Consider the following 23364-nt stretch of genomic DNA (forward strand, 5'->3'; position numbering starts at 1 on the left):
CTGTAAAGTGAGACATTTTTGTAGGCCGGCAGGTCATTTTTACCATTTCAACATTGAATCCAATTTACCCGAAATAACAGGTTTTAAATGATCTAAACCTTAACTACATTCTAATAATTGTCAATCATCATTACCACTGTGCAAACATTTTGCCTCCACCAACTGTTTTTTTTACACATTGAATCAGAACTCCTACGAAACAACACCTTTTTGCAGGCAGTGAAAATCTAACCACTAATCATTCTGTTATGTCATTACCCAAAGTGCAAATGGTTTGCCTCCAGCGTCTGTGAAGGGGGTAGGCTTGTAGTGAGCTTGGAACTGCAGCATTCACCAGCGACACTGCGCAGCAAGAAATGTGATTAGCTTGCTGAGTTTGAGACCAAAGGTTACGGGAACACACCGTACTGAACTGAGCTGACTAAAAAATATCCTGTTTTATAGCACGGGGAAAGAAATTGTACCTGCAGTGCATAAAAGCTGGAGCTGCCACTGCATAGAAGCAGGTTGGTGTACTTAGCCAGCACCACCTGCTGGTAGCTTACACTCATTACACCAACCTGCTTCTCAGAAGACCAGGGAAAGCTCAAACTCCTCCGCATTGAGAATGCAATTTTCATACCACCAGCTGTTTTCAAAAATAGCACTGATGCTGGTCAAAACAAAAACCAGGAATTTCTTAAAATATTAAAAGAAAAGATCGTCTAGTGGTTTCAAGAGACATTTCATCATATTAAAGTCACAGTCTTAAAATGTTGAACAAAAACATACACATATGACAAAATAAATGAATGACCACAATACTCTCTCATTGGCTCAGTGTGCCTAAAGAAACATGAAACATTAATGGCTGAACTGACTGGAAGAAACAAAAATGGTAAAAAAAAAAAAATTTTTTAAAAACAGTGATGTGGACAAGCTGATACTGAGAGTTTACCAAAATCCATCATCACCAAAATCAGACCTGCCTGCATAATCTCCACATGTGAGTAATAGTATTGCACATGGTCTCCACACACACAGACACACAAACACACACACACTCACAAACACACACACCCAACCTCACAAAATCACACACACTCAACACACATACACTCTTGACACACACAGACAAATTCACACACACTTCACAGTTTTTTGTGGCCCCAGGTTGTTTGCCACCCACAATGCCACTCTGCCATTTTGACTAAGGTTCAATCTAGCAGTAATTTACTTAATTGTCCTTAAATCAGTGTAAACAATCCAAGTAAACGCTACGTTTTTACTACATAAGAAACACGTGTTGGAGAACAGCATAATTCGAAACTAACAAAAAAAATAATAAATTGTCACCTAAATATCATGGACAGATTAAACTGTGATGAGATCAAATGTACTGGAAAGTAACACTTTCTTGTCTCATGCCTGCAATGTGTGCATAAACTCTTACAATTACACCAAATGCATAAAAACAGACTGCACAGGGATATTCAGTTTATATGGGCACAGTCTGCTTAAGGCTATTGGCCTGAGTAATGAATACTGAGTCCCCCCTCTTTGTTTACAAAATGCAGCTGCACTCAGCATTGAAAGGCTTTACCAGGGCAATAACAGGTCTGAAAGTCCACAGACCGCAACATAGGCAGGAAGTATCAAGAGAGGAACTTCCTGTCAAGGCAAGAACAGGGTCCCAAGACAGGATCCATTTCCAAAGTTCCGGAAAACACCAGGGAACGTGTGTCACAGATCCTAAAATGCCCATTTAATGTAAAATAGATGTATCAATGATTTTTTTTACCTCCTGAAAAAAATTTACTTTTCTTTTTTGTGGGGTGGGAGGGGGGTGACTTCTGCAATCTCAGTAATTTTCAAAATTATTTTCAAAAACAGTATGTATGCATGAAGGCTCAACTTCGACACATTTCACAGAAGGCCCCTATACAGGGAATCAGAGCAGAAGAGAGGTTCTTAACCTCACCAAAGTTCCACTGCCTTTCCCATGTTTTTGCTCAACAAAGCCATTTAAAAAAAGTTTTGTTTTTTTTGGCAACAGCTGCACTGTCTCTTTCCGCCATCGCAACCGTAACACCCGTAGCCAAGGAAACAAACGCAGTTGGTCCCTAGCGGTAAAATAAAAAGGTATCGCTGAGGCTGGCCATTCTCTCCAACCTCTGCTGCTCTAAAGGTCTTCCACTGGATGGACTGCAATTTCCCATAATGCACACGAGGACTGGATATGCTTCATTGTTCTCCTCATTTCCGTGACAATGTAAGGACACGCCTCTGGTCCAAAGAGATTTGGCCAATGCAGGTGGGATCTTTGGCAGGTGGGAACGATCCCAGCTACATGGGACATGGGCCGTTCCTTTACTGAACCTTTGAAAGCCCGTTGGCTACCAGGAGCTTGAATGGGACTGTGGAGCGACACACCGTTAAAGGCAATTTATGGAGACCTAGGAAAAAAGAAAGGAATGAGAATGAGAATCATAATACGGGTAATACCTTTTATTTTGCAGTATACCCAAAGCAATGTGCAACAAGGTTCAAGGAAGGGAATGAGGGAAAGAGAGAGAGAGAGAGAGGGAGAGGGAGAGATTTAAAACTACTTTATCCTTTTTTCAAATAATCCGGTTCATTACACCATGGTCACAACAGAAGACACATCGCAGCAACTGTTATCCTTGTCAGGTAAAAACTAAAATTCAAAAAATAATCTGCCCTACATCATTCACCTCACAGAGAGAGAGAGGGAAAGAGAATGAGTGTTTGAGTTTTAACAAACCTTTATTGTACAATACATACCGCCATTCGGCACAGCAAAATAAAGAAACCACCAAATCAAAAAGAACAAAAAATACCAAGACACACACAAGAAAAACAAACAAAAAAAGAAAGAGGAAAGGAGACAAAGTCAGTTAATTTTGCAGTATGCCCAAAGCACTGTGCAACAGACAAGGTTCAAGGAAGGGAGAGGGAGAGAGAGAGCGAGCGAGCAAGAGAGAGAGAGAGAAACGGAGAGAGAAAGAGAGAAAGAAAGAGAGAGGGAGAGAGAGAAAGACAGGACTGACCGAAGGCACGGATGAGCTCCCTCTGCACGGCCCAGGTGACGGTGTTGATGAGGCAGGCGGAGGTGAGCGTGGCGAACAGCATGTTGTACAGGAAGACGATGTGGAAGTTTCCCAGCCAGTTATAGCGCCCAAAGTCCCCCAGAAGGTCAAAGCGCGTGATCCCTGAGACAGGAAGGACACAAAAGCAAATCCTCAGTTTTAACGTGTCTGCCGACAGACAGGACCTTCTGCAGCACCGGTCAGAGTCCTCCTATCACTCTGCATTCCATTAAATGTCACATGGCAACACAGAGCTTCGTACATCCCTGCCCTCATTCCGAATCGCTTACCCAAAGTCCGGGAAAAGACTGGAAGCGCGGAGCTCAGAACCAGCAAGGACACGCAGTTCCCAATGATCTGAGAACAGACGGTATTTTACAATATTTTATTAAGGTAAAAATCCTGCATAGTATGCCTTTAATGAAAAACATTACATGTATTAAGTTTTTCTTATCTTCTCACATGTCATTCAGTGTCCCACCCTGACCCCTCCCGTTACCCACCAGTGGCTCCTGACGTGGGGGGGCAGACTCACCTGCGTCAGCGTGGTGTCTTGGGCGCGAGGAAGCAGGCCTGTGAACAGGGGCGAGCTGTAGAAGCCCACCACTGACGACACCATCAGGTACCTGACGCCGCGCTAAGGAGAACAATGCGCCACGACCTGGAGCCAATCATGCAGCACGGCACAAACGACGAAGCGCCGAAAGCATGCCATCACACAGACGCATGGACAAACTGTATAAGCGCAGGTACTGCTACGCACAATTTCACTGGCTCGCTCAATCACTCGCTCACACTTGCATGTTTCGCCGTACACACGCTGTAAAAACAGACAGTGCGGATCACACAAACTTGCGTACATCAGTACACAAAAGCAGCAGGATGATGCCATCGGTGTCGAAGGATACAGGACGAGGACGACCTGCACAGCTGCTCCCAGGGACCCAAACATGGAGAAGGATGCGGCACCCAGGAGGGGATCCTGCACAGGAAAAGCAGGTAAAGCACAACATTTAACTAAACAATAGCACAGACTTGTACTACAGGTAAAACACAACATTTAACTAAACAACATCACAGTCTCCCACTACAGTGGGTGACCCAGTGTGCCTGTCAATCACCTCCATTCCCCGTGGCAAAGCAGCATCATTGAACAGCAGCTCCAGCACGTGGAAGAACACGATCAGAACACACACAACCTGAGGGAGGCAGAGGAGAATATGAACAGGGGGGTGTACAGTAAGGGCACATACTTCATTTTATATATTTTGTCTCAAACTTTTATGCTTTTACCCCTTTTTCTCCAAGTTTGGAATGCCCACTCGCATTCATCAGCTATGCTCATTGCTCTAACCTCCATTATCCATTCAGGACAGTGCAGACAGGCATGTTCTCTCCTCCAAAGCATGCGATATCAACCTGCCAAGTGATGATCGCTTTTGATCTGGTCTTACCGTGAGCGCCAACAGCAGCAGCATTGCCAGAGGGTAACCCAGGTAACGCTGCCATGGCGACGCTCTCCGTCGCATCTCTGAGACAAAAGGGAGTGAGAAAGAAGCAAGACAGACTTTGTTGTTATCCCAGGGGTGACTTGTCACTTCCCGCTTTTCTGATTCCTGTCTGCTGGGTCAGGTGGTCTTACCGAGAGAGATGCGCCTGGTTTGGATTGTGAGAAACTGCCTCTTCATCACCTCCACATTAAGGCTGATCCAGCAGGAGGTAGCATCTGGGAGCAGGGGCCAGAGTGAGAGGCAGAGAGGCAAAGAGAGAAAGAGACGGTGGGAAATGACACAAAGAGTGAGAGACAGTGAGAGAGTGAAAGAAAGAGTGAAATAAAGATCAAAAATGGGGAAAAATGGCTAACAGACAAGAGTCAAACTGAGCGCAGTCCACACAGCCCAGCTCCGCTCACTCACTGGTTAGCTTTCTGGCGAGACAGGCCTCTTCGAACGCCGCGCAGTTCATCGTCTCCTCCACGTCTTCCAGCAACTGGGGAGAGGAAACAGAGAAGAGCGACTCAGGACCAGCTCTCTGCTTGCGGAGAGGAAGGCTGTAATCGGTTCGATTCACTTCGAATGGTTTATTGGCAGGTACTCTCAATTCAAATTCTATGCAGTTCTTTCTAATGTTTTTTTGCCATGAATTCAAATTTCAATTCAATTCATACACTTTATTGGCATAAGTATATTGACAAAATTTAACAAAACAAAATCAAGAGAGTGCTGTGGAAGTAACACAAAAAATCAAACCGGTTTTATGTAGCATATCAGGTGTACATGTTTATATATATATATAATTTTTTTAATAAAAAAAAAATAGAGAACGTAAATGAACGTCAGACTGCACCACATGCAGTGATACTCACCCGGGGTTTGACGAGCAGGCTTCCTGTAATGCTGAACATGCGTGACAGGCCAAAGGGTGTGCACACTGTGGGGGCGATCACAGAAAATACATTCATTAACCCTTTAAGGTGCAAGAGCACAAATTATGTGAATAGAATGTGCTTAACTGAACATTCTAATGCTGAAATAACAATCACTACTGGTACTTGAACACAGTGGAGTTCCGGAACACTGACTTAGAATGTTGAAAAAACATTCCAAAAAGCCTGCTCTTCAGAGGGTACGTCATGAATCTGGAAAATGGGATATTCGCTTTGATGCAAATCAAAGAAAAAATGCTACAACTATACTTAAAAATGACTTGCTATTATTTATTTAAGTAAAAATGGTACTACTAGTGTCAAGTAGCATGACATAGATGTTTCTCTTTACAAACAACTGATTTGTGTGGGCCTGGAATTGTTGACATTGTTTATGCTTTGGTGTACAGTAACATAATTAAAAGGCCAATCTGATGCATTTATATTCATGATATTATTACACTGTCCCTTATGTGGATTACATCATGGCTGATGGCTATTCCAGCCATACTGTATGGGTGAGAAAGGGAAGTTACTCACGCAGGAGCAACAGGACCCCAAACAGCGAAATGCAGGAGTACAGATAGGGCAGGTAGTACTCCCACAGGTCTAACAGAGAAACAGACAGACACACTTTTCACTTTTTATGTCCCGTTTACATGGACATTGCAATCACTATTTCCATTAAAACAACCCAACATCTTTCACAATTAGCCGGTATCAATCAAATGTTAGAGAAAAGAGAAAAGGGGAAAAAGAAATCAAGAAGACAGACTGAGAGAAGAATAGAGAGAATGGAAAAGAAATAGAGTAAGTGTGTTAGAGAGAAGGGAAGAGACAGACAGAGAAAAAGGGGCAAAAAGGGCCACAGGGTCCTCTGGTTTTCACTGCTAGCCTAGTTCATAAATTAAAGCAGGTGGCTTCACGGTACATTCAACTCAACCGGTTTCTTACACCTAAACTAGTTTGCCGGTTTAAGGGCAAATATCAGAACAAAGACCCTGCGGTGTCTGGGGGGACCAGTGCTAATGCAAGCAGGCGGACAGATGGACAGATCAAACGGAACAAAGGGAGGACCCGGGGAGGACTCACCGTAGAGACTCTCCACGGTGGAGCTGCGGTGGAGGATGGCAGAGGCCACGCCCACCATCCCCAGCACCAGCACGGTGAGGAGCAGCAGCACCACCGCCGTCTCGTACACACGGCCCATCACGCCCTGCAGGGGGACAGGACACCAACACCCACAATGCACCTCCAAATCTGCGCTCCTCACGCGCACCGAGCTGGCGTAAACATTTGGGAGCACACCAAAATAAACCTGGGGTGGGGAGGCCCATGGGTCACATGCACATTTTTTATGTTGGGATGGACTCCAAGTTAATATTAAAAAGACTGGACTGTTCGAGACAAATCCTGTAGTAATGTTTTTGCTAAACACCAAAAGTAGCTCAACTCTTCAGTTATGCATTCTAAGAGCTCTTGAAATATCTAAAGGCTCTTGAAAAATGCATAGCCATCCATATGTTGTGCACCCATAAAAGAAAATATAGACCAAAAATGTTTTTTTTAATATAACTACTTCTATGCTGTAGAGTCAACTTCCCCAATGACTGAACTCAAGTACATGGAAATATGTACTTGTAATTAATTTCTGCATTTCCCAGAGGAGGGAGACCGCATGTAATTTTAGTTAAAAAAATGGCACCCCTTTTTGCATATTTCCACGCACTTTAAATCTTCACCTGACCTGTTTGTAGGTAGGTCCATGCCTCGGAAACTAGCCTGAAGCTAGAAAGAAAAACTGCTTCTCGAACAAATATGTGTGCAGTACCATTTGAAAACATAGTGTTGTTCACTCAGTAAAAATTATTTCTAGAAGAAATTTGGGCCGATGGCTTCTTCTTCATTTGTTTATTATACTTAAATAAATAAAAAAAACATGAACATATTCAGAGTTTATATGTATAGGTCCAATCTAAATCTGCAGGTCCTACCGAGATGGGTAAATAATTAAAAATTTTTAAAAACCTTTAAATAAATTTAACATCAAACATGTGTTGCACCTGCCTGGACAATACTAAGCTAGCTCTAATGCAGGGCTCCACAACCCTATTCATGGACATCAACTGCCCTGTAGGTTTCAACTACAACCCTAACAAAGTACACCTCATTCAACAGGTAGAGATCTCGTTGCTAATTAGTAGAATCCGGTGTGCCAAATTAGGGTTGAAATAAAAACCTACAGCATGGGTGATCTCCAGAAACAGGGTTAGGCAGCCTTGATCAAATGTAACAGACTACTGCTCTTCCAGATTAGATCTAGTATAACTTGGACAGCTGCTCTTCCAAATCAGATCTAGAATAATCTTGGCAGCTGCTCTTCCAGATCAGATCTAGAATAACCTGGACTAATACTCTTACAGACTGTGATGTGGTGGTGTAGGAAAGGATGCAGTACCTTTTTGGATCCCACAAAGCCCTCGGACTCAGTGAAGAAGTAGGTGAAAGGCAGAAGGAAGACCAGGGACAGATTGGAGAACAGAAAGACCAGATTCCAGAGCCCTGTGATTTTACAAATAAAGAAAGACACAGATGCAAGTAAATCATCTTGTGTAGTTTCGTTTGATATTGCTCACAGCTGATTTACATTTTATGTAAAGAATTGCTTTGGAAATTTGCTGGCCATGTGTGGTCACGCACATAAAACTTTTTCTAATTTGAATTTCGATTTGGATATGAAAATGAGGGAGAGAGCTGATGCGTCATTTATTTGGAATAACAATACAATAATATCTGACAGCTATTGGTGAAGCACACAACAAGTATGCAATTTCCATTGTCAGCCACTGGGGGGAGCATTAGTCCACCTTCTGGATGTAAAAGTCAAAAGTAAAAAATCTGGACGTCTCAGTGCCTTCCATTTGGAAATTCAAACTACAGATTTCTGAAATAATCAGTATGTGAGGAATCTGGTGAGCACTGGCTGTTACAAAGGTTATGTTAGGCATTCATATACCGATTTATAAATATAGATATGATTCCACCTGGGTATTTTTGTCAACAAATTTTTATTACACTTTTTGAATGCGCAACCGTAACTGTAGGCTTGTGACATCAATACACCCTCCGCCATCAATTCATGAGGACACAGACTGGTAGCTGGCGCCGAGGCAGTCACACCTGGGAGTGCAAAGCATGCTGGGAAATGCGTTGGGGCCATACCGTGAATGAGGGAGCCATTGAGCCACTGCATGTAGTAGCTGTGTGGGAAGGACAGGAGCACCTCATTGGACAGGATGGAGAGAGGGAGCAGAAGGACTGCCCCCACTGAAACGGACAGGGTGAAAGTGCAGAGCCACAGCCTGGAGAGAGACAGAGACGGGGGGGGGGGGGGGGGGGTTTATACATTATCTTATTATTTGTTTTTAAATCAAATATCTTAATGTATAACCATTTTAAGATGCTACGTAGAATTATATCTGACTTTTGCTCACATTTGAAATATTCCATTGCAGAGTTCACTGAAGCAAATCAGATTTATCAATTTGGTGAACTACACTGGTTCACCTTGAATTCAAACCAGCAATCCTCTGGAGTACGATCACATTTGAAACATGCATAGTTACTGGTCTCTAGTAAACACATAAAAGCAAACAGGGTGGAGTGAACAGCATTCATTTTCTCATTGATTACTGCTGGATTTTACTTACGCAATTCTGTTGACAGTGGCATCTTCATTGTCATCTGAAATGACAAGAATAAGTACCATTAGTCATGAACATTAGTCATACATAGACATTAACCTACTTATATATGCTTCCGGCTCCATCAGCTACATTCATTTCTAATATGCATTTTAATTATTCCTGAAGCAATACATTCTTTCATCCTTCTGCTGTTGAACACCACCAGGCTCTTACAAGTTTCAGGCTCAAAAATTGGTCTCAGAACAATGTGTGTGTGTGTGTGTGTGTGGTGGGAGGGGGAAGGGTCTTCATTCTTTAGCTCCCAGGTTAACATTCTGTCTCAACTCTGCTGTTCTTTCCCTTCACAGGGGTTCTACTGTGAAGGCAAAACAGTCACAGCACTGAATCGAAGCAGAGCGTCACCAAGTTTAAAAGGATCCACGACAAACAATATACAGTTTTGAAGGAGACCTTATCTGCTGCTGTGAGAGGCTTTGGTTGTTAATGGTGTCCTTAACCAGGGTTGCTGTCGGTTGTTGTCAATGGGAAATTTAGCACAAACAAAATGGTTGAAGAACTGCCTGATCGAAACTGGCACAAAGCACAAACCAAACAAAAAATAAGGAGAATAATGTTTTGTATGGGAAAAAGGAATACAACGATTAGCCCCAAAACACACTGCCACTGCAAAATTAACCAAACACTTCAAACGCATATGTATAAATTATCTATAACCAGAACGACAAGTTTTTTCAACCAGACAAAAGAGAAGAAAAAAAAAATACAACTGAATGCACAATATGTTCATACTGTGTAACGCATGCACTTACGTTAGCCTGTCTATATTAGAACATCTACCAGATGACTACATGTAAATGCAATGGATAAAATGCAATGGACCGTAAAATGTTCCGTCATTAGCAAATGCAAAAAACGAAAACCCCAAACATTAGTCATGCTGAAGAATGGCCAGAATGTAGAGCGAATGGCAGGAGGTGGGGGGAGGAGAGAGGGAGGGGCTAACCCACAGCTCAACCACAAGCAGTGGGGCTAAACCAGTGGAGACAAAAATGCTTTGCAAAAAATAAATAAATACATAAATAAATAAATAAATAAATAAAATTTTGAAGAATAAAAACTAAATTTTGTGACATGGCAACGAAGTAAGGCACATCACTCCATACAGGTGAGGTCCAAAGAAAAAAAGACCTTCTGAGAGTTCACAAATCCATAATCTTTTAAATCTATATACTCCAGAAGTCAATTTTCTAACTAGTCGCAAAAAGGTTTGCAGCACATGTGTACAACAGCCTACATTTAGATGTGCGGTGGTTAAAAAAAAGAAATAGTGAGAAAAGCAGGACACACGAGGACCGATATTCCCTTCCTGCAAACGCTGCTCTGTCATTACCTGCGAGATGCAAGCATTCCACTGATAACGCTCACAGACACTTAGAACACAGTCATTACCGTATGGAGATCTCAGTCAAATGGTTATTTGAAAAACACTTTAGAAGCCGGTAAAGTTCCTGCAGATTACTACAATTTTAAAAGCAGCAATTCTTGCCAATATTCGGAACAGAAGTCTTCTTTCATATGACTCTACATTTGGGGTAGTAACATGTTTAGCTGAAAATTCTCAAGGCGGAGGCCTCTCAAATTCTCTGTCGGGGGGGGGGGGGGGGTTCTGAAGGAGCGCAATGAAGACTGTTTTCGAAAAGCCAGAGGTAACACACAGCCCAAACCCCAGCACTGCAACAAACTGCAGCTCACTGAAACCCAACAGCTGCATTCAATCAACCGTTAACTGGGCCTGTTGCATAACAGGGTAGTCCTCAGGACACACCTATAGGAAATTGCTGGATCAAGCATATCCAGAGTTTCGGGCCATGGGGCTCTCTGATATATTTGCAATAATAACAAAATGATGGTCTTTGTAATGTCCTGTTTGGCTAGGTTGAATGTACTTTTAGAAAAAAAGAATGTCAAAAATGTACATATTTGGAATACAAACCAACAGGATATGGGATCTGACATTCAAAATGTAATCTCAAAGCAACAGTACTTGCAGCTACGAACCTTAAATTATAATAGTTCAATATGTTTGTGCAAGTAAAAAAAAGTTTTAAAGCCATCAAAGTAAAGTCAGTTCCCTAATTTTTCTGGCCCAAACCGGTTGCCTGCGGTACTGACTGAATTCCCATATCGGCCCGAAGGCAGAAGCATTTTAAAAACCGTGTCCATGTGAACAAATGCATTTATTTTTTAAGCGTTTTAACAAAAGAGCAGCACAAGAAACAGGGAGATTACCAATCATTTTTTTTGTGAATAAAATCACAGGCTTTCCAGGTTGCGCTAAGAAATAAAAACTGTTATCCAGCTCCAGCAACTGGCAGCTTTCACGGCTCGGCGACAGGGGCGACGGAAAGTATGGGGGGGGCGGGACGTTACACAGCTCAGCCGTGTGTCCGCACCGAAGGGGTATTATTATCACAGCAGAACATTCCTCACCCTCCGTCCCCTCTCAGGACAGGACAGGGGGTCTCGAGGGGGGGGGGGGGGGGGGGGCAGGTTACATAACAGGCACGGCGCACGCTTTTTGGCCACAGGGTCTGGGTAGGTGTTTTCATTGCTGGGGCCAGCTGTAAATTTGGACACTGCTGCACGTGTGCAGCTGTCGTGCGTAACTACGCCAGAGCACACTCATAAATGTGATATAAACCACAGCAGGAAAGAACAACAAGAAATCTGGCAAAGATCAGAGCGCGTTTTATAAGAAAACAAACTGAAACAAGATTTCAGGCACACTCTTTCACAGACATAAACGCACAATCTTTCTTCCACATGGACCCAAACACTCTAATACACAGAAAGACACATAATGCCTCACACATACACACACACCACCACACACTCGGTTTCCACCTCTCCTCTTACAGTGGCCACATATTCACTCTGCAAGACAGGAGACACATTTGATAACCATGAGTTTTTGCATCTGTCCTTCAATTGCAAGCGTGCAGTCACTGAGCCTGTACTGGGTCAGGACCCGTTTCTGCTATGTGTCTCTGACAGATAAGGGATACTCCACCAGTGTATATTCTATGTTAAGGGGTCGATAACAATTCAGTTTATTTTGGGATTGTGTTCCTTTGTTTCAATGGTTCAGATAGGAGTTTCTGATGTGTTTTTGATGTGATATGTAATTTGGTTGGCTCCAATGAGCAGTTGTGATCTGAAACTGGTTTGTGTATGTTAATGTCTAGAGAGGCTCAGTACCAGCGGATACCTTCTCTGGGCTGAGCTCTTAAGTTTGGAGTGCCTTGAATTGTAAGGAGCTTGTTGGACTAATTTTTAGATATTCAATAAAATGTAATACCCTTTTTTGAATGTAAATCTGCCTAATTCAGCCCTGCATGCATTGTTAGGGCATTTCTATGTACTTGTAGTACGTTTCCACAGAATTCTGCATGCAGGGTTTCAGCTGGATGCTTCTCCCGTTCAGTGTGGTCTTGCTGACTGAGTGACCCACCCCTCACTCGCCACTCTGTCAGGACAAAGACAACACAAGCTGCTGAATACAAGCTGCCGCACGGCAGCCCGGACCCAACCGTGACCCGATACGTACCGGCGACAAACTCCGCCTTCTTCTTGTAGTGAGCGACGATGAAGAAGGAGACGATGTAGAGGCAGACAAAGAGGAGCACACAGATCTGGAGAAAGACAGAGACATTACTCAATCCGGCCGTCCTGCCCATCGTAGTAACCTACAATCCAGGCTTACACAGACATGAGTCAGAGGAAGACACTGAATGCAGAGCTTTACCTAGCAGGCCTTGTGCATCTAATCGATCAGTGGAGGTTACTAGAGAGCGAGGAGTAGCGGATCACGGCCAACGGAACTCTGGGCAACGCTGGCGCGTCAATTATGCGTCACCCCATGAGGATACTGGTCACAGGCAGCACCTGCATGGTCAGGATTCGACTCAGACCATGCGGGCCATCCATACAGTAGAATGGTTCTTTAACAGGATGAGCCCCATTTTGGTTATTTTTAACAATTCAAAAGGAGTGCTTGTAGACCACTGTATATCAAAACTTGGCATGACAAAGGGAGTTAGTGATGTACTGCAGGCCATTTTTATTTAACAATGTCTGTTCCCTTAGACCAGGATGGAATAATATTTATGCAGAAAACTAACAGGAGGTTATCTGGAAACATAATGCAGTCCTATGTCCTTTACAACTGCACGCCAGGCTTCTAAATGCCTTATTTCAATGCATGGCCAGTGAGCATTATGCACCCTACACACAGTACTACAGGAGAGAGCCATCGCCTACTGAAGGAGATGCATAACGTACAGGGGAAAACTAGCAGCCTGTCTTCAGCTGGTGAGGAAGTGCCACGACAACGAAAGAAAAGGGACAAAAAAGACAGAGAAAATAACAGGAAGGGAAGAGTGGTAAAGAGTAGCTGGGACAGACGACACCAGAAGATTTAACTGGCAGAAAGAGCTAGAAAGAGAATGTGGAAGGAGATTACAGGCAAATCTATGGAATGGTACACACTGCATAAAAGTCAAAAGGCCCTCCTAGGGAGATCCAACATGCAAGTGTGGCCAGTGTCACATGTTCTTCTCTCCAATTGACCAGACTATGTTGTATTGTATCTATTCTACACCAGTCACAATGTCACCTGCTTTGGAACAGATACGGACAAACCAACAGCTGAGCCGGGATACACATCGCATGCCTCCCATATCCACAGGCTATTTAGAATGGGTTTAAAAGATCATTTAAAAAATAGGTTCTGATTCAATTATAGTCAGTGATAGATTTCCTATGGATCCCTGCCCTGGTCCTGGAGAGCCAAAGGTTCTTTGTTCTCACCCTAAAACTGAGACAATTGTTATAAATGGGAACTTGAACTTCCCTTGTTAAATGATATGGGGAGAAAACATCAGCAAAAAATTATAACTGAACTTCAAGAAAAAAGCTTTCATTGATCAAGTCCTTCTTGAGAAACTACAAAAACCAGCTGGCCCAGTGTCACTCCGCAGATCCAGACTTGTTCGCCCCTGATCCTCACTGTTTGTGCCCTCACACGACTGTCTGTTTGCTGCCAACAACCGACTCTGTGCTATGTCAGACATGTCACACAGTGATTTACACCGTTAGGGTAAGAATCCAACAGCATCCTCTAAGACCGAGCCCCTGACGTGATGGAACAGGCAAGTAGAATAAACACAGATCGGCTGGCTCTGTGCCCCTCCTGTCAGGGCGCTGGTTGATTTCCTCCCTGCAATAACAGGCCCTCGTGTGAGACAGCGACCCTCAAACACAGAGCGAGCTTCGCCGGTAAACTAAACCGAGCCAAGAAGACAAATGGAGGGAAACAGCAGAGATAAACCTGTCTGGAGTCCTGTGGGTAAAAATCCTTCTTCCCATTAGCCAGACTTCACCTGCGCCCCCATTCAGTGGCCCCTGTGCATTTCCACACACAGTGCTCTTCCACACACAGCACCCCTCCACACAGTGCTCTTCTACACACAGCGCCCTTCCACACACAGCGCCCTTCCACACGCAGCATCCTTCCACACACACACAGTGCTCTTCCACACACAGCACCCTTCCACACAGTGCTCTTCTACACACAGCGCCCTTCCACACACAGCGCCCTTCCACACCCAGCACCCTTGATTCAATCAAAATTTTTCCCTTAACTTTTAATTAAAGACAACGGTTCATTGCATTTTCTTGCGCAATTCTGTTTGGCGAGTTCATAAATCACAAAAATAAAACGACTGAACTGCGTTCGTGGAAAAAAGGAAAAAAAAAACAAAACACTTTCATGTATTTGTTTGTCGGAGTCGAGGACGAACGTCGGTTGAACCCAGGCCAGTGTCTCTGGCTAACGTGGGAGGAGCCATGCGGATGAGACACTGCCGCGTTCCTGGGCCCACACGGCCCGAGCCCCTCTGGGCAGGGCAGGCAGGCAAACACCAATTTAACATGTGAGCTGGGGAAGTACAAAGAAATCCAGTACATCATATGTTCCCCTCCAGGACAGAGCAGCCCCCCCCCCCCCACCCCTCCCTGAACTATAAGTAAATTTGCACGCAGACACCCCCCACAGCAGCCTTCTGTTAACATGAGCACACAGGGCCTCACCATGTTCCTTTTCAAACGTCGTCTTGAACAGAATTTACAGGAACATGACTGCACTGTATTAATGCAATTTATAATAATTTATTGTTTTTTTACATCGTGAATTTATCTTCTTTTTTGCATGCTATGAAACTGCATAAAAAACTATTAATCGCAGTTACCTATTCTCCTATTTTCATTGTTGTTACTTGGGTTGAATTACAATCATTAGTTTTTTGCGTGTGGACTGTCTTGCATTTATATGCCGTATTCAATTTCTCATGGATTGTTTCTATTTTCAGTGACTTAAAAGCAGAATGTTTTTCTTAATATTCTCATTTTTACATCTCTTAATTGTTCATAACGTACTTTGTGCTAACAAAAAAAACCAGTTATTTGCTATTTAATATAAAATAAATATAAAGACGTTATTATTTACCATTTAATCCTGATGGACAAAGTAACAGTTACAGTAACCTACTTCTCTGCTGTTTTCATTGTGATGTCGAAACACAGGACAAAAGGAGAGGGATTGTGGGCAAAGCTGGGGGGGGGGGGGGGGGTGGTGCATTATTGAATGTAGGCCACACTCTCTCCCCCACCCCCCATGGGTAAAAAGGGCAGCCAATGCTTGTGCTGTATTACCTCCTTAACCCAGAGAGAAAGCGACTTGAAAGGGAGCGTGGGGTTGTCACGGGAACGTGACTGGGCACAGGCATGGCAGGGGGTCGGTAAGCCGGGATCACTCCACAGAGGGCCTGTGGAGCGCAGGCTGGGGATTTGGGGTAAGGAGGGTGTTTAGAAGTCTGCGTCTTGCCCCCCCCTCTTTGGGAGGGGAGGGGAGGGGAGGGAGGCGGGCAGGGGTGGTTGAGGCCCGGGCAGCTAATAACCCAAATAACAAAGACCCTCAGTGTGCCGCGGCCATGCCGACGGCCAGCCGCCGCCCTCCTGCTTGTGTGGGGTGGCAACAGCCGCCTCCCACAGCGGCAATGCAGAGATTAAACATTCCAGCGTAACAGAGAGAACGCATCGTGGCACGGAGACGAGGGGCCTGTATTTCAGCACAAAACAAAGCTGCACTGGCTTCATAATTAAAGACCGATGATAAACAGCCCCCCAAAAATTAATAACCTCAGCTGCTAAACGTCATTATACTGAAAAGCCAGCCAAGTGGGGTGGCCAGGTCTCATTTGACATCACGAGACAAAAAATAAGAAGTGTTCAAAAATGGTGTTTTAAAACATCATTAACTCAAGCAGTAATAAGAGAGAAATCATTATCTATATAGAAACAAAGCTCGAAGGAGGGGAAAAAAATACTGTCCATACTTTCTTCTTTCTTCATTCTTCAACATGTGAACGTGAAAAAAACACTTCCTTCAGATAAGGCAAGACAAAAACATGGAAAACATTGATAAGTTCAGGCAAAATAGTTTTAGAGTTAATATTTGTGAACTTTTAACTCATATTTATATCTTTTCAGTGCTCTTCTTAGTCAATAGGTTTCAGTTTCACTGTAATCGACAAGCAATGGCTACATTTCCTACGACATTAAGTTACAATTTGTAATGTTTTTGTTATTGAGAAATCAATACAGAACATCATTTTTTGTGAAGCAGATATCAATTATATATAGATTATTCTTCTACTGTACTGGCTTTTTTGAAAAGCCCATGTTCAATTATAAATTAATATTCAGCTAGGTTCCAGCTAACAGCTTATTTGACTAGTAGTTATTAACTTGTAAAACGATTTATAGCTACAAAATAAGAGCAGGTTTAAGACGGCTAGAGTAGCTTAATATAAGTAACCATTCCAAAAAATGATTCTAATTAAAATTATCTTAGTTTGACGACACTGTCAAAATTCCAAATGACTCACTCCAGAAGAGTTCCTTTCTCTGAGGTTCTGTTGGAGGTGTAGGCTATCAGTTTATTTATTTAGTACTAACGTGCAAAAGAACTAAAATGTATGACGAAGTATGCCTACACATTGTCTGACCGACCCCCCACCGCAGCCCTGCCGAATGGAAAATCTGGCGCAGACATGGAAATCAGACAAGGACGAACACGGTTGCGAACACAGAGTTCGGTCCACTCCGGGCCGGGTCAGTACATATTAGCACTGATTGTCAACAGAGGGGCCGTGACGGCCAAAGCAAACGTAGTGACAAAAGATAGAAAAGCAGGCATGTCCCGCTACAGTTTGCCAAGGGAGTGTAAGCGTGGCATCTATCAGCGCGTGTGTTTACGCAAGCGAAAAAGAAAAAAGAAACCTTTCTGGCTCACGTCCCGGAGCCAAAAACAACTGGCCTATCAAGTTCGCCATGTACCGAGACGTCCTCTACATGCGGCGAACCTACTTAAAGTAGACACACACAGAGGCATTCCATTAATCCATTTCCAAAAACGTCCTGGGCGTCCTCTTGTTCCAGCCCTGCATTGACGTCAGAAAGGGACCTTCTCCGAATTTCCCGCGCTATTCTGTCACCGGTATTTATTTATTTTCTGCCCAGGTAACCAGGTGCTCAAAACAATATGACAGCATCAGAACTAGAAACCAGTTGCAGCATTACAATGCGTAGTAGACTAATATTAATGAGGATTAGCATTAACTAGGAGTCTGGGACCATGTTTTTGTGATCTCACCACAAATCGAAGCCAAGGGGTCACATGCTGTTAGAGAGGAATTATAATAAAACCTAAGAACAGACTGTCACGAGACTGAGATACTGCATCAGGATTTAGCGGGTTTGTGTCCATTGGACATTTTTGAGTACTGTGATTTAACAAGCGGGTGCACTTTACAATGGGAATGTACAGGAGGTGATTCACTGATGGGGTATTTTGGGGTAGGGCATGTGTGGTGTATGGTGAGTGTGTGTGTGTGTGTTGGGGGGGGGGGGGGGGGGGTGTTTTGTGTGTCTCTGTACACGTTTGTGTAGTTAGTGTGGATATGCATTGTTTGTGGTGAGAGTGGGAGTGTTTGTGCTCCATTTGTGTGTGTGCATGTGTTTGTATGTGCACATGTGTGCGTGTGCATGTATATCACATATGCTCACGCTCCCATCTAATTCCCACTCTTGAATATGAGAGCAAACAGGTTTTGACCCTGCAGGCTGAGAACACCGCCAAAAAGCATAATCTTGCTGAAAGGTAGAAACAAAGGTTTCACTCACACAGTTCTACAGTTGAGAAGCTAAACAGCCTCAGGCATTATTACCTTTGTATGATCCTCAACAACAGGATGTGCAATGTATTCTCACTTTCTTCTCCCACTTGAGCTTTTAATGTAATTATTTTTCGCGAATCAATAATCAATGTTTTTAATCAAAGACACCAGAGCTGGGGAGGGTATGAACAATAAATCTCTGCACTCAATTGGCTGGATAAAGACAACAACTTAAACTGGGGGAAATTTATAGCATGGGAATAGTGAGGCAGTCACTCATCAACCTCCCCGACTACCATCACACATTCACAGGATGGCTGTCTGCCAACACTGCAGGCCGTGAGCACAAGACACACACACACACGCACATGCAAGTGCACACACACACAACACAACACACACTCACACACGTGCAACAGCACACACAAATGCACATGCCTGTTAGCACACATACAAATGAAAACATACTCATATGTGCGCACACACAAATGTAAACACAAACCACACACTTGTGTGCACACACACACAGGCATGTACAGGCACACACAAACACATAAGAGGCACACACATACATATGCGTGCACACACATGAATTAGCCTGACTCAATAAAAGGTACTGATCCATGAAAGCATTGGAAAGCTGCATTTTGACTGACAATCTAATTACGAACTGAACCCAATAACCTCCCCCATAAAAAACCAATTCAATTTACGTAAATGCTTTTATTTTTAGGTTGACCTTGAGGGACGAGAGAGACAACGTGCAACTAAGTTTGGAAAACAATAAAAGTACTTTATGTACCAGAGGGTACAAGCTGTATAATGAAGGACAGAGCAAAAGGACTTCTGAAGATAAATCTGTATATTTATACAACCCCCTTAGCATTAAGGTCAATGATGTATCAGAGACAATGTTATTTTATGTGGTGTGGCTAAGGAAGCCAATTAATCCATCCACATTGTTTCAGTTATGTTATCCAAAATGGGCCCCATAGCACAACAGAGGAAGTCTCGGGTTATCATAATAAAAAAACTAAAAAGAACCCACACAGTAGAGTGCAGACCCATCAAGGCACAACAATGAATCCTCTCGCATGAATGTGTACAGCAAACACCAATCCAATCATTGCTTTTCAACACATGGTTGGCCTAATGGTGGTGCTACAGGAAAGGTCATGGGGTCACCAAAATCAATGTGTGTGTTTCTCTTTGCAACATGAACGTGCACAGCAAATTTAACGACAATCCAGCCTTTACTTTTCCAGATATGTCTGTCACGGATGGACAGACAAATGGACGAACCTCCATGGTGGAGGTAAAAATCTATCAGACAGAGGGGCTCGTGCAACACTGCTTGTAAGAATCAACAGTTTTTAAGGCACAAAATGCATAGACTGCCCACGTGAGAGTGAATGGCGGCTTAGTATAATGTGACTAAGCACCACACAAGTGATTAGCAAGCACTTAGGAAACATGAGTCTCGTGCGAAATGTGACCAGAGGGTCGCCTCTTTGGAGATATGGCAAACCACCGGCACGTCAGCGTGGTGGCATGAAAGCAGATGAGGTTTGATAGGTAATAATGAGCAAGAGGACCCCTGAGGCCGGCGCAGTCTGTGGTTACCCCCAGAGCTGTACTGGAATGAATCTCAATGACTGTGCTACCCACCCTGGGCTAGTGAGACGACAACATGTACAACCACCCACTGTCGAGTTGAACGTGGATCAGTGTGAGAGTGGAACATATGACACAGAGAGCAGTTGATGAGCCCATTTTAGGCTCATCAACTGGACATGGGTCAGTGGAACAGTATGGATCAGCGAGAGACTGAATCAAACACAGATCGGTGTGAGTATAGTGCGGACCGGCGTGAGCGTACTATGGGTCTGTGTGAGAGCATAAAAATGATCCCTGTGAGAGTGCAACGGATAAGACTTTATAACAAAATATGCATCCTCCCCTTCCTCTTGGGTGGGATGTGGTGTGGTTCCCCAGGGCTCGAGCTAGTTTTGTCAGCTATCGTCAAACTAAAGCAGAGAGTCACCGGAGCCTTTGCCTCAACAGTTTTGGCACGAGATCTCAGGCCCTGGCAGGAGTGTGGCTAGCTGCGGTCTGATCTGTCCCAGCATGAGCCAGCAAATCCATTCCAGCACTGTCTAAGACAGGAAGGCAGGAGAGCTGACGCAAGCTGAGAGAGCCATTTATACACAGCACCCTACATACAGTAGCCTACATGCATGAAATCAAGTCCACTGGGGCGCAATGCAGCGCGACACCGTCACGTACAGTGCGGTTATACGTTATGGTGCTGCGTGTCATACTGATATCACTAACAGAAAAATGCAAGACTTTCGCATGCACCAATTTTGTCAGTGTTCCCGTTGATGACACACAGAGACCCAATCAATTATTTTCCCCTCTCCGTTTACGAAATGGATGTTAAACCCACAGGTGGCTGATGACGCACCTGTATCTATTCCTGCAGATTTGGCGATCTTCCCTCTGATATTATCATACGGCGTCCCCAATACGGCTACTTGCGAACACGGATTGACGAAATTCACTTCACGTGACTCGCTCGGAAGTTTCCACTAATTAGTTTGTGATCTTACCTTACATGTCTCTCATCGTATGCGATTATTTGAGAATACTGTGCCACATTAAAACGTGATCTTATTTGCAATCCGACGAGAAGATCCAAAACAGAAACGCATTAAACACCACTCCTGGCAAAGATCCACTTGGAAATTAGTTATAAGAATATGCATAAGGATACGCAATGAAACTTCAACATAATAAACTAAAACGAGCGCCTTCGCTAATAAAATCGTATGGTAGAATTCCAAGACGTGCCCAGCACATTAAGAGTCTTCCTAAACCAACAGCTGTCTTTCACGAGAACATTTTGTACCCGTTATTTCCAGAAATCTTATCAGCTTTCATTGTATCTTTAAAAAATCTAATGATCAATACTGGCGTACATTCAGAGTACTCAGTGCGCTTGTTTACTGTTGCCTGCGATGACTGAATTGCACATTTGCCATATTAACATTTTCCATGACCTCAAAAATTTGCCACGTTTCCCACATCTGCAGGAAATCAGATTAAGCGTATATTTTCAGAAACAAAAAGGAACGTGATTAATTATCAAGAAAGACGGAGAAGCCTACTAAAAATATGTACTCATATTGTGGCTAGTTATGCGTTCAAACGTTACATGCCAACTCACTAAATTACGAGTACGGAAAGAGTCCACTTATTTACCCTACATTTCAGACAAACCGCGAAATACGAACCCGTAACCAGTGGACTAAACTAGTAGTTCAAATTGGTTATGTCTGATACTTACTATGGTCTCTCGAACTCGATCGTGAAATATCTGCTCTCTGATCGACACGTCGTCCGCTTCCATGCTCCGACAACCATATCGTGAGTCATGCACGCTAAAAAGTAAAATAAAAAGTCCCTTTAAATGTATAATGTTCACGTCCCAGAGTTGTTGGCGTTTTCGTCCACTCGGTAATGATCTGTGTGTTGTCTCTTGTTCACTAGCCTCAGACGGGCAGGCTAACTCAGCAACGGAGACCCCACTCTCCGCCCCGACTGAGAAGACTGAAAGTGGTTGGAGGTGTGACCAGAAGGAGTGTCCCAGTCGCCTCTGTGAACAAAAAGACAGAAACCCAGGCTACGGATAAATCCCTGACCCAGAGTTCAGTGAATGTTTTTTCTTTCTTTCCTAAAAATCCATGCCACTGTTAAATTTTCTATGCAGATGCGTGGAATTAAGCCTAACGTTGAGATAATTGAGCCTGCATCGGTCCATCGACACACTTGAATATCCTATTAAACTCGTTCTGGGAGCTCACCGTGATGGATTTCGTAAGGTTATAGGCCTAACTGCAACCTCTAAAAACACAGTTAATAGGTCTTGATTAAAAAGTAAATTGAACATTTTTAATTACCCTCAAGGCCAAGTTTTGGCAGCTATGCAGGAAATTATGAATAAATATCTAAGTTATTGAAATATCTCATATTTACGTCCAATGACATTTAATTAGTCAGATAAACTAATGTTTTTTAATTGTCATGCGCACTATTATGATTTTATGGTTGCTAAATTGTTCACGTATACACTGGCAGGGGAAATAAATTTTAGTGCTGAAAGCGTGGCACCCGGTTACTGAAAGTAGCCTAATCGATTTTTGAAAAATGAAGAGTTCAAGGGCAGAGCAAAACAACAATGAGCCACGAACTGCGTTGTAATACAAGTGAATCTACGCGTTTGCGATGATCGCACTGATTTGCTGCCCCTTGTTTTCAATCGCACATGCTAATCCATCGCGTTATTTGTTTTCTGTAAATCCTCGCTTAATCTGATTTCCTGCAGACGGGAAAATGTGATGGTCTTTTGAGGTCATAAAATAACCAGCACAGTGGGTCCCCAGGACTGAGAGAATCACCGTATCTTGGGGTGCCAAGTTGTTTGCATTGAATTGCATTTGTTCAATAAATTGTAGCAGGCTGGTAAGTCTTTAAATTAACAATTTATCCAAATAAAATAATTGACCACTCATTTGTTAGCCTTTGGTTAGATGTTTTTACTCATACTCATACATGCCCACGCCAGTATTAACCAAACCTCTACCAGGGTGCCCCCAGTCGGATCTAATTTGATGTGATCCATCTCACGCACACCTGAGGCAACTAATGTTTGATTAGCTGTATCAGGTGTGCTTCAGGTGGAACTCATGAATTCCTAGACCTGGCTGGGAATACAATAGATATTTTGGAACTACTGACACAAACAAGTGCCTGGATTCAATACATTTTTGTCTTAAATTTTTACT

At 43.4% G+C, this 23364-nt stretch overlaps 1 protein-coding gene across 1 annotated transcript; it reads right to left on the bottom strand.

Moving 5' to 3' along the window:
• Positions 1–1576: 1576 nt before the first annotated feature.
• On the bottom strand, positions 1577–22358 carry LOC118210574 (limb region 1 homolog-like protein). The gene is made up of 17 exons (XM_035386861.1): positions 21867–22358; positions 12829–12913; positions 9225–9258; positions 8737–8876; positions 7973–8076; positions 6607–6730; positions 6055–6123; positions 5455–5519; positions 5006–5078; positions 4732–4815; positions 4544–4620; positions 4211–4288; positions 3998–4071; positions 3625–3715; positions 3380–3446; positions 3051–3212; positions 1577–2435 (listed from the first exon to the last, which is right to left on the bottom strand). The coding sequence occupies exons 1-17, from the start codon at positions 21927–21929 to the stop codon at positions 2350–2352; spliced, it is 1476 nt and encodes a 491-aa protein (XP_035242752.1). The 5' UTR covers positions 21930–22358; the 3' UTR covers positions 1577–2349.
• Positions 22359–23364: the final 1006 nt, after the last annotated feature.

This window comes from Anguilla anguilla, chromosome 13 (genome assembly GCF_013347855.1).
Source record: "Anguilla anguilla isolate fAngAng1 chromosome 13, fAngAng1.pri, whole genome shotgun sequence".
Classification (NCBI taxonomy): Eukaryota; Metazoa; Chordata; class Actinopteri; order Anguilliformes; family Anguillidae; genus Anguilla; species Anguilla anguilla.